We start from the raw sequence: 12,515 nt of genomic DNA, 5'->3' as shown, positions 1-12,515 counted from the left end.
ATTGAATAAATATATTGGAGAGGAAAATGTGTACATGCATAACAATTCTGCAAAATAATGGTGACTTTTAGTTTCATCCTAAAAAAACGATGACTTGGAAAGATTCCATCGCCAGTGAGCTCAGACTGGTGATTATCTTTTTTATTAACGGGACCACAGAGTCCCAGAAGTGAGGGTCCAGGTGTCAGGGAAGGTTACGAGGCCCCTGTATTGATCACACCAAGGAGGTCACTTTTTAATATGCAGCATTAATTATGGCAGCGTTCGTCTCCCCTTCCGCCCTCAACATCTGCAGCCAGATGTTTCTGAGTCCTCATTAAAATACCGAGCTCCCCACCCTGCACTATTGCCCATACATTAATTACATCCCCGTGCCGTTGCTCAAGTTATATCAGTTAGCATTCTCCCTGCGCAGCCAAGTCGCAAAATCCTACTAATGGGAGAAGCAAGTCTTTGTGTATGTGAGAAAAGATGGAGCCAGGGAATATGTCGAAAAATAACCTAAGAGCAATTTCAGGTTTACTCCGGAAGAACAAATACACAAATCTAAAAAAACAAAAAGTTTCTCCTGCCACAGATCCTTGGGGAGGATTGGTACAGGATCTGGTACGAGCATCACACGATTCAGATTCTCTGGCGCCGTTATCAGAGAGTTGGGGGCTTGGGTGCGGTGGGAAATGCACAGTTTGCTCATGTTTGGGGGCCTGGCTTATGAGGGACTATGAAAGGGTAAAATCGTGGGTTTGGGAAGAAATGGAAAACAGCTCTAACCATATAGAAACTCGTTTAGCAGTACATATCTTAGGTCTGGTTAATTTTGGCATGTAGGGTTTTGTTTATTTGCAAGTTTTCATAATAGGTTTATAATAGAAATTTTAAGAAGAAAACACAGATAATATGGCGAATTGGGTAGGGTTGCCGGAAGTGCCTATGGGGGTGGGGAGCTAGGTCAGAGATAGACAAGATCTTGCCTAGCACCCATGAAACTCTGAATTCCATTCCCTGCAGTGCAAAAAAAGTAAAATATGTAAGACAGCACCTGCCTTCTAATACTTTCAAGAGGTCAAGGAGATAGAGGACTCCCAGGTGCTGCAGGATTCAAGGATAATGGTGCCTTAAGAAATACTTCTTTGAATCTTTTAACCCCCAGGCTAAGGCTATGTTGCTATTACCATCCCCGCTCTAGAGTGGGGAAACTGAGGTAGGTACAGAGGGGTTAAGTTCATTCCTCTAGAGACATAGCTTCTAAGTGACAGCCTTTGCAAGGCTGCTGAGCTGGTCTCACAGCTCACTGTGCTAGAATGTCCCTCTTAAGTTTCGATCCATCCTCCTGGGGCTCTAATGTAGTCCAGGAACCCCTCCTAGCCTCCAGGAACCTTTCCTTAGGCCAGCTACAAGCAGAGTCCTTAACTAGAGCCCCAGCATACTGGAAAGTTGGGAAGGGCACTTGGGAGTAAATTGAGTAAATTCTGTCCCTGTGGTCAGGTCACTTTCTTTACTCATGGCTCTTCATGCCAGGAGTGATGGTGTCAAAGCCACTTCCCAGTGGCTTCCAAGATAAAAATGAATGGAAAACACCCTTTAATCAGAGCTCCAACCTTCCTGGCTCATGAAATAGTTTTATTGGCATTTACAAAATAACGGTTTGTTGCTACCTAAAGGGCACCATTGTCTTTGACAATCACACCTCTTTATAGGCAATAAATGTTCTTTAAAAAAAATAAACAAAAGGAAAAATATCTTTACTACATGTAAACTAATGTAAATCTCCCATTGCCTCCACAGCTAGATGGGTGGAAAAAGAGGTAAAAAGGCATTTTACAGAGTCCACAGGGAATTCTGAGAGTAAATCCAGAAACAAATTGATTTGTGTTCATTTTTCACGCCGGTAACTCTTAGTGCTCAGACAGCGGTGTCCTACACTGCGAGCGGAGGGGCCCCTCAGAGCTAACCCAGGTCCTAATCCTCCCACCCAGAGCAGGGAGCCTCTCTACTCTGCCAGAGAAGAGCGAGGGGCACATCAGCTCGGAGTGTGGGCATGACAGAGTCTGTCTTTGGCACCTGCCTCATAGCAACATCTCCCAAAAAGATATGTATTTACGGCGCAGCCCCTCCGTGTTGAGACTCACAGAGCCAAGCCCATCTGTGCCCTTCTTGGTGGTGAGGACTGCTTGGGACCTGTTCTCAGATTGCTCATAGCAGGTATGGGAGACATGCCTGTCACCTCAGTACATACGAACATGCGCGAGAGCGTGAGCGTGTGTACACACACACACACACACACACACACTAACAGAATTCCTTGCCGGCAGGGCAGAAGCATGGAAGGCTGTGACCATTCGGCCTGATCCAGTTCTATAGGATCTATAGGTCACCACAAAAGGCCAAAGTTCTTTGAAGCACGCCCTGTCCCCTCTCTGAAGATGAGTCCCTCCGTTAGCCCTGCAGCTTCCCTTCCTTGCCATAAACTATTAGCAAAGCTGAGGTAGTGAGTGAGGTTCATGTCTCACCAATAGCCACACAGCCTCTTTGATGACCAGCAAAGAGCCCAGCTAGGGTAGAGGAAGGCCACCAGCGGCAGCTCTCTCTCCTCCTCCACCAGGGAGCGGGACTAAGCTCTGGACAAGGACACAGAAAGTAAAGATTCTCTTATCCCAACAGAAAAAGGGGGAGGTACGGCAGCCATCCAGTGAGCGCAAGGTCAGGGCCAAGGAAGCCCAGAGAGGGTGACCCTGGGCTCTGTTGAAGATGGCTGGTCATGTGACTGTCCCTTAGGAGTGGAGACTAGCCACTTCCAGTCTGCTCTGAGACACACCTCTGCCCCTCTAGACATCTCAGGTCCCATCGATCCCACGTTCTCCAACATGAAGCGTAACATACCCCAACGAGTGCCATTCTGCCAATTTTATGGTAGCCAGAGTCATTCACAGACACATTTATGTTGTATCAATTAGTACAGGGTATTGTAGACGATGGTGTTCACCCCAGGGCAAACCTTCATGGGAAGCACTAGCAGACTAGGCTAACTGTGAGACACACCCAAGTTCTAAGACCTGGTCTGGCATGTGATACTTCAGCTTGACTGCCAACCTGACTGGATCCGGAATCAACTAGAGAGAGACTTCCGGGAATGCCTAAGAGGAACTTTGGAAGAGCCGCCCACATATGGGCAGCAGCTTCAGGTTAGAGCCTCCATAAAGGAGGTCTGAGGAAACGACTTTGATTTTTGCCGTACTGCCTTTATGTCTATTGCTGACTTCATCAGCTCGGCTGCCGCCACAGCTACATCCCCTTGCTGGTACTGGAACTCAGTGTCTTCTGGCTCCCAATGCACACTGAAGACCACTGGCTTTCCAGGACCCTCCACCCTTTGCGCCAGATGGGGACTGCCGAGACCACCAGCCTCATAAACCGAGCAGCTTACTCGAGAGCTAAGCCTCTACAGTATGAGAACAGCTGCTGTTGGATTACCCAGACTACAGCAAATAAGCCATTTAATTAATCTTTTAAGATATATTTAGGTAATCTTTTAATTAATCTATTAATAATACTCTTTAATAATCAATTCTGTTCTTTTAGACATCCTGGACTATGTGTGAGGAAACGGGGTATCTGTAGAGTTCTATTTCGAGAGGGGCATTTGGGGAGAGAACTCAGGGGAGGCTGCATGGAGGAGGTGGCATTATGAACTAGGTTTGGAAAGGAGCCCATGATGGAGGTGAGAGAGGCCTCTGGGCATAAAGACCCTCAGGCACCACACTTAGCAGACTGGTAAGCAGCAAGCTTTAATCGTAAGTCAGGCTACCAGGTCAGGGAGCGGAGAGGAAGAATCCCACTTCCTTAAGATGGGAGAGGGTGGAGCATCCCGGTCCACTCCTGCCTTCCCCACCACGTGCTGCTGAGGAAGAAGCCCTGCCCTATTTTTAGGAGAAAGAGTGATGAGAACACTCTTTGGAGCTTCTAATAATAAGAACGCGCTTGGGGTTTCTAATAATAATAACAATAGCCAGCACTTATCGAATATGTACCACAGCCCAGCAATGAATCTGCTAATTTCATCGAAGCCTCACAAGTCTGTGAGGTGGGGACTATTATTAGCCATGTTTAACAGATGGAGACGGGAGAGAGAGAGAGGTCTGGAGTCCTGTCCCAGATTACAGATCTGGTAGGGACACACTTGCCTGTGTCCAGACTCCCACTGAAATGCCAGGAGGCCAGTCGTGGGGCTCTTGAAGAGGGCAGCTGCTCTACTCTGCTGAGGTTCCCCTTCAGTAGATAACGCGTGGCCACACACCAGGGCTAGAGGAGGCTTGGCATCAGACTGTACAGAGTGCATGGTCCGGAAGCCTGTGTGGCTCAGGCAGCACCAAGCAGAGCCTCTGCTTATGGCCCTGCCTCCGCTGCTGGGTGTGGCCACGTGACCAAATCCTGGCCAATGGCTTTAAATGGATGTGCTGTGTGGCACCCCTCGGAAAACTTCCTTGGAAGACAGCTGGTGACCATCTGTCCTTTCTTGTGTAGCGCTGCTGAGGTCCTGCTGGGGGAATGTGGACAAGGGCTGAGGAAGCAGACACCTCAGTCCAAGAAGTTACCTGGGGGCATCCCAGAGCAGGGCTGCCCGTCCTGACACCTCACACTGGGGAGAAACCAGCCTTCTCTGCTGTTCCATCTCGGGCATCTGGACCTCTGCCCTACACAACTGCGCTGCCTCCGAATAGCTGTGTACAGGAGGAAGCCGTCCGGCAGACAAGGCCATCTGGGGACTCACAGTCAGGGTGTCTGGGAAAGGATCCGATGGAAAGGGCTGGTCTTTCCCTAACAAGCCTCAGGCCAGCCTCTTCTGGGTAGCTGTGCCAGTCTGTCATCTCTGTCCGCACCTGCCTCTCAGGGTCTTATCTGCCATTGGCCGTCCATGCCCAGGGCAAACACATCACATGGGCATTTCAGATGTGCTTTTCATGATGACAGGATTTCCCCGCCTCCCCCATCAATACATAACCACTGGGAAGGACTGCAGAAGAAACTTTCTCTTCAGAGTGCCTCAAAGGTGACAAGAAAATGTCTCAAAGAATGGCCCCTTCCTCTGTAGCCAGATGGGCTACACACATGATTTTCTAACTTCAACACATGTACAAGGGTAGGTTTCTTATCACCAACTGTTCATAGATGAACAAATAGGTTGGGAGGCAGTGACTTGCCCAAGTCACACTTCCGGTAAGGGGCTGAGATCAGATTCATACCCAGGATTGCCAGAGCCCAAACCCCTCCCTCTTTGATCCCAGCCCCATGGTACATAGGGGTAATAGTTGATTTCTTCTTTGGCTAGTGGCTCGCCCCAGCTTAAGGAACCAAGGAGACAGAGAGAGACAGAGAGAGAGTGTGTGTTCTTAGAGACTGGGATAAACTGAACCTGGGGAGAGCATTACCCCGGGGAGGACTATAATGCCACCTAGTTGGCTCCTCTGGCATATCCTTGGCTAACAATGGCTGGATATGGCTGTTATCTTTTCTGGGACACCTTATAATTCCTACAAAGTAATCATAAAGGAATTTATTACAAACCAACAACTTCGTCATAAAAGGTCTTTGAGCAATAATTATTCTCATTCAAGGAAACCTATAAAATCGATTTCTGCTTTCATTTTAGGACCAAATGAAAGTCAAGAGAAAAGTCTTCTTGCACCAGACTCAGAAAGCTACAGTTTGCTTCACTGGAACCAGCAAGCTTTGGCAGGTGTCTCCTTGGCCCTGCGCTCGACCACCCCCACCTTCCACCAAGCTCCAGTTCCTTCTTGTCCCACCCAGGATGGACAGCTCACAGCTGGGACTCCGCTCCCCTAACACAATAACAGTGGGCAGAGGGGAGTGGAAGAGAGCCGTTTCCACACGGAACAAAACGAAGTGATGGGGACAAGGTCCCCAATTGGTTTCTGGGATCAGTTTCTCTATACATAGAACACTTGCCTGTCCTAGAATGGAGGGAGCAGAGCTAGCAAAGATTTGTGGACAGCGAGAAGGCTTTGCCAAGAACTTCCAAGGTTAGAGGGAAGAGTCTAGATTTTTTTTGTCCCCTCTGTCAAGTGTCAGCTTAAGAGCTGTCAAACTTTCCATAGAGCATCAGGCAGAAAATAAGGCTTTCAGGTTCATAGGTCTCTGGTGCAGCTAGTCAACACTGCCATTATAGCAGAGAGCCAACCAGACATAATACAGAAGTGAACACATAGATCTGTGTTCCAATAAATCTTTATTCATAAAAACGATTAAGGGGCATCATTTGGCCTGAGGCTGTTGACTAATGGATGAGCAAGTGCTGCCACATTTAACACTATCTTTAAAGGGAAAATGACCATTCCAAAAAGACAAACCTAGAAAATTATTTTAATTTCCACCATCATTTGTGATACCACCCTCCCACCTGGACGGTAGCCAGGCCCGACTCCTTAACTTCCAAGATCAGATGAGATAAAATGTGTACAGAAAGGTATGGCCATTGTCAAAGCTTCCGTTTTGTAAAAGGTATAAATATAAATAAAGACTCTAACAATGAAAGAATACTTAATTTGAACCACAGAGAAGAAAATTAAGTACTTTTGTGCTGAGATAATGAAATTATTTTTCTAAGTCCAAGATTATAAGTGTGAGGAGAAAGATTAGGAAGACAGGAGCCATTGAAGACACCTATTTCAAGTTAATTTTTCATCTTCCACAGCTTGCTGTCAACTAGGGAATGACTTACCTAACACGATTATAAAAAATGGTTTCACTCTTTGGTCAGGGAGCTAACTACAAAGCTAGTAATGGTTTCAGTATTATCTCAAAAATGATTTGCACTATGGTAGAAGGAAAAAGGAAAAAAAAGAGCTAAAGGATTGTTAATTAACTTCACTGTTTCTCCACAAATGCTAGGAGTATTAAAAACAAGATTGCTGAAGTGCAAACATCAGGACTTAATGAACAATGGGATGTAATTGGAGGAACAGAGAATGACTTAATCGGGACAGTGGGTTGTTTAATTGCGGGGATAATGGATCTTCTGCAAGGACAAGCTAAATGGAACTGAAGGGGCCTGAGAGAGGTAAGGAGCGCCCAGAAACTCCTGCTGGGGATAGCCAGAGTTGGGTGAGATATGGAATGTTGTATTCAACACGCGGCGTCCCCGAAAGGTGACCACTGGGGAGAAGGCCGACTTGGCATAGGCTGGCGGAAACCTTCCACAAATCCCAAAAGTCATATTAATGTCTGTGCAGGCGCGTCCCCGAGCTTTGTCAAGAATTTCTAATAATCTTAAAGACTTTCGTACCGATATGAGTGTAATAATGTTTGTCGGCGCACTTTCCCAGGGTGCCAAGATGCTATCTCTCTGATACAGCAGACTGGCACACTCATTTCCTGGGTTTAAGAGTTCAAAAAAACCATTTCTTCTTGCTTAACTTTGATTACAAGTCAAACTCCTCCTGCTAATTCAGCACGCCTGTTACGAGTTATTGGTTTTTCTCATCTCCTCTGGAAACGGAGGCAAATGTCCCTTCCTCCCAGTTGGTACACTTTCCTGGAACAGGCCCTCTGCTGTGTAACCATGCTCCTGACATGCAGGAGTGTGGGCGAGGGCCAGGCACTTAGCAGCCAACACTGCATCGCAAGCTTTCAATTTTGCAGTGGAGGAAAACAGGATCAATAGGTCTTACTCCACTCTGGCTGTCAACCCTGAACTCACGGGTGGCGTGTGAGGGCGTGTGGAGAGTAGCGGTCTTCTCTTTTTCTTTCACACGGGGTCTCATGTAGCCTACCCTGGCCTGAAACTTCTCAAGTAGCTGTGGATGACTCTGAACTTAAATTACATTTGTTTACTAACGTCTGTGTGAGTGTAGCAGGTACAGGGCGACTTGCGGGGACAAGTTCTCTCCTTCCTTCTACAACGTGGGTGCCTAGAAGGGAACTCAGGTTGCCAGGCTTGGCAGCAAGCCCCTTTACCTGCCGAGGCACCCTGCCAACATGCAGTCTTTCTGAACCAATGCTCCACCTTTGTTTCTTGAGACAGTGTCTTCGCTGAACCCGGAGCTATAGCAAAGCCTCCAGGAACTGCCCGCTCCCTCCCCTAGCACTGGGGCTACAGGTGTGCCTCAGTGACTCATTTTAATGTGGGTATTGAAAACCCAAACTCAGGTCATCGTGCTTGTCCAGCCGTCTCCTACCTGAAGCCCCTACACATGAAAGGAAGTCTAGGGTGGTGTGTGGAGACAAGCCCTCCCCAGAAGCATCAGAGGGGAGGGGAGGGAGAGAGGGAGGGGGGATGGAGGGAGGGAGCTGAGATTGGGGTCATCTGACTTGTCAGATGCCAGCCTGGGGCTCCAGGTGCTAGTGTCAGAGTGACTTTGCAGGCCTTTGCTCAGGCAAGTCGGAGCATTATCCTCTCAAGACATGATGAACAAAATCTGACTTCTCAGAATGATTTGTTAGTATAATGATTTCAAATACAAAAAAAAAAAAAACCCGGCAGCATGGTTTTATGTTCTAGAAAACACCCTACACACCTCAGAGAGGAAGCATCCTAACCTAGGAGGTGTGAAACCTAACTCATAGTTTGTTGTGTGAGGCTGTTTCTGAGCGTGAATCCAAATGGGCTTCTTCTCAACCAGGCCCTGCCATGGCACTGATTTTTGCTATTTCAAGTTGTTCGCGTGACTATTCTAGAGCTTTCTGATTGTCCTTGATAGAATTTACACACACACACACACACACTCCAATTTGTTCTCCACACCTTGGTTTTCAATTACATAAACCACCTCAGGCAAATTTAGCAGAGCGAAGCTTTGTGAGTTACCAGGAATGCAGACTGGGAGGGCGGGAGGAAGGGATGTGGGGACAGGGAAGAAGGGCATCAGGAAGGGGACACTTAGAATGGTTCAGGCTGGGAGAACTTGTATGAAAGGAAATGAAAAACCTTAAATTTTTTATATTGACCTTCTGGTAACATTTTTGTCACACAAGCTTAGACTAGATCATGCGCCTTCTCTCTGGCTTCCGGTATCATCAGCCACCATGAAAGGGTGGTTGGAAAAGGTCCAAGGAAAGAAAGGCATTAGAAAAATCATCCTTAAAGACGAAGGCTCCAGGAGAGGGCCCACCTCTCTCTGCCAGGCTCCGCTCTCTCCACCGCGCAGGAATCGGAGAAGGACAGAGCATAGATTTAATTTTCCATTGCATTTCCCCCAGAGGCTATAAAAGGGGGAGAAACTCAAAGAGTCGGCATGGATTTCTTCAACATCAAGTAACATTTTGATGATGAGTTGAGTGCTAACAAACCAGAAACACGTGGTCTTAATTGACTGTGAAATAAATAATGTTTCCGAACGGGAAGGGAGAGAACGTGCTCAGATGTAAAGTGCTGGAAAAAGACTCCAACCTCAAAAGTTTTTTTTTTTTTTTTTTCAGGGCAGCTGACTCCCTCCGCCTCTCCCCACCACAGTCCCAACTCTTCTTGGCTCCTCCCTGTCTGGTGCAATGTTTCACAAGAAGAAATCTTGCTGGATCCCCCAAATCTCCGTTCACTGGTGAGCATTTCTCTTTGGGGAACCCTGGGAGGGCTGTTTTCTGTTCGAACAGCCCCACCTGGTACGACCGGGTGATTTCTATGGGGAGGAGGTGGATTGAATTCCTAGTTCTGGAAAGCTCTGGAAAGCCCAGGACACCTTGCTAGCCTCTCCCTGCTGCCACTGAGGGCCACATGCTGCTTTGGGCGTGGTGGCCAAGAAGCAGGAAAGACCACAGGGTGAGAAAGGAGGCGATGGAATAAGCCAGGGACCCCCAGGTGATTTACATCATGTCCACGGGAGGGTAGAGCTCCTCTTTGTGTCTGCATGTGCGCGTGCATGTCTGTGTGTGTGCACTCGCTTGTATTTGCGTGTGTGTGCGCAGCAAGTGTGTTGTACAGTCTCTTGATCTTTGTAAAACCTCCATGAGATGGACAGACAGCATGATTGTCACCTTTGTTTTATACATGGTGGGGACGGGGGGGGGGGGGGGAGGCAGGACGGAGACTGAGGAGGCACAGGAAGTGGAGAGACTTGCTCAGTGTCACCTGACTAGCCTGTGGCAGAGGCTCCAGAACCTAGGCTCTTAGCCCCGGTGCCAACAGTTCTTGAGCAGCTCCTGGGGTGCATGCTAAACATGCATGACCTGAGGCTGAAGGGCTCTGTGGTTAAGGGCATGCACTGCACCGGCAGAGAACCCAAGTTCAGTTCCCGGCACCCTGGTTGGGTTGCTCACAACCACCTGCGACTCCTCCTCTGGAGAAATCAGATAACTCTGGTCTCCATGGGGACATACACTCTGGTGCACACACCTACACGCAGGCGCACACATCCAGACAGTTGAAAATAAGTAAAGCTTCAGAGAAATGGATCAGTGGTTAAGAGCACTGGCTGCGCTTGCAAATGACTTAGACTCAGCTCCCAGCTCCCAGCCCCCACAAGGCAAATATAGATACAGGCAGGCAGGCACCCACATATAGCAAATAAAAATAAATATGAAGTAAATTTTAAAAATGCAGATTCTAGGCCACATTCCAGACTTGTATCTAGGGTCACCTAACAATTGGTCTGAGGCTCTCCAGGCAGTAGTGATGCGTGACAAAGTTTGAGGGCCACTGTGCTGCCTCCGAGATGCTGACCGTTATCCACAGAAGCCAGAGCACTGACACGGGTTCCCTCTGTACAGCTTCCTGCATCTTGCGTGCCTGCTGAGCACACAGCTATCTCTAATGGGGATGTTACATATGGCATGAGGGGAACTGGAAACAGCTGACCCACTGGCTCCTCCCCGCCCACACACATACACACATACACACATACATACATACATACACACACACACACACACACACACACACGACATAACCATGATATGGTCCACCGCAGCGTGGTGCCTTCTTCAATTAGGGAATGAATTCTTCTCGCATGATACCACAGGACTCGCCACTCGGAGCAAAGCCACAGGAGTCTTAGCTCTTCAGCGAGCAATTCCTGAATCCCACTGGAATCTGTTTCTTCCCTCTCCACTAATGAGATGGTAAAGAAGCCGAGAATCTCCATAGAGCTAAAGATCAAACCAAAACACAGCGACCTCCCCCAAGTCCACGAGAACGGAAAAGCTTAGAAAGCTCCTGAGCCGTGCAGGAGGTATTCTCCACACAGGGCCTCTGCCACAAAACTCCCCAAACGCCCCAAAGTGCTGTCTCTTTTTTTTTTTTTGGGTTGGGGGGAGAGTTGAGGATGGGTGGAGCAGGAATGGGTTAAAAGGAAGTTCTCCAAAGTTTGGAACTCTCAGGTAGCCTGGCCCCTGATCCTCCTGCAGGGGTCTTCAGCATTTCTCCAAAAATATCTATGAGATCACAGTACATTAAGTGCGTGACACCAAACATTTGTAACTAATCCAGGGAAATAAAGCAAGGCGTCATGCTGCATGGGGAACACGGTGCCATTTGTCATGTGTTATCGCCCTAAAATAAGACGGCCTCAATTGGGTGGAAATATATCTTCACACATTGTCTTCCCCGAGCAGAGCCCTCTGAGAAAGCCTGATTGCAATTATAAGTGCTGAATAGGGAGCACTTTGCATTTCCTTTGACGATGCTAAAAGCTATAAGCAATCCTGATATTAAAATCTTCGGAAATTGATGAGTACCCCAGGCATCGTCACAATGCTTCCTTCCCCGATCCAAGTAATTAAAATCTATTATATGAGCACGTGTTAATATTTCATCAACCACTGCTTTTAATTAAGTAGGTGCCCGAGTCCCCCACCCAATGGCTAGGATATGGTGACCCAGCTATCCGCCCCTCTTGAGTCTGGATGGGGCTCTCCAGGCGAACCTACCACAGTGTTGAACTCAGGGACCTGCCACAGCAGCCAGTCTTCGTTCAGGGTGTACAGCGCTTTGCAAGTGATCACATCCACGGGACCCTTGTTTATCTTCTGGTTCAGGGTCGTCACCAGCAAATAGAACGGCTCGCCAACAGTCTCCTTGGAAAAGAGGAAAGCAACAGTTAGCTTTTCTGTGAAGCCCAGGGTGCTACCATGAGTCAAAGGCGGCGGTATTTCCCAACCATCAACATATTACCCCCAAGACAATATGTATCACGCCACTAGAGCCCAGGAGCAAAAGCCGGGAGCCAGGAAGCTACCTCACATGTACTATGTATACGCACACAGCGCCCCCAACACTGGGGAGGCATCTGTAAGACCTGGTAATTTCATGTTTTAGTCCCTGTCTGGCAGACGACTGCTCATCAGTAGGCAAGTGCTTGAGAAAGGTTCACGGAGGTAGGTAGAGATTTAACCGTGTTTACATTCCTATTTAATTGCAAACCAAAAATAAGTGACATTAAAAAAAAAAAAAGTGCTTCCGTTAGTGTTGGCAACAGGGACCAACGCAAGAATGTTTTAAACATTTGCAGAGGCGGGTGGCCTGTCAGAGTTAACAGTTTTGGGTAAGGGAAGTGGCCTTCTCTTTAGCT

The 12,515-nt window shown here is 47.9% G+C and overlaps 1 protein-coding gene across 1 annotated transcript in view; it reads right to left on the bottom strand.

Moving 5' to 3' along the window:
• The window catches only part of Plxnc1 (plexin C1), a 148,398-nt gene that overhangs the window by 21,947 nt on the left and 113,936 nt on the right, over nt 1–12,515 (bottom strand). Inside the window, exon 21 of the mRNA XM_041673541.1 lies at nt 11,875–12,021. Within this exon, the coding sequence (XP_041529475.1) occupies nt 11,875–12,021 (147 nt within the window). The remainder of the gene's footprint in view (nt 1–11,874; nt 12,022–12,515) is intronic.

The sequence above is a fragment of the Microtus oregoni genome, unplaced genomic scaffold, assembly GCF_018167655.1.
Source record: "Microtus oregoni isolate MIOR12 unplaced genomic scaffold, Mior012 000001F_ref0000356, whole genome shotgun sequence".
NCBI classification, from domain to species: domain Eukaryota; kingdom Metazoa; phylum Chordata; class Mammalia; order Rodentia; family Cricetidae; genus Microtus; species Microtus oregoni.
Note: the sequence above shows the minus strand (reverse complement) of the source record. Positions and strands in the feature narration are given on the sequence as shown.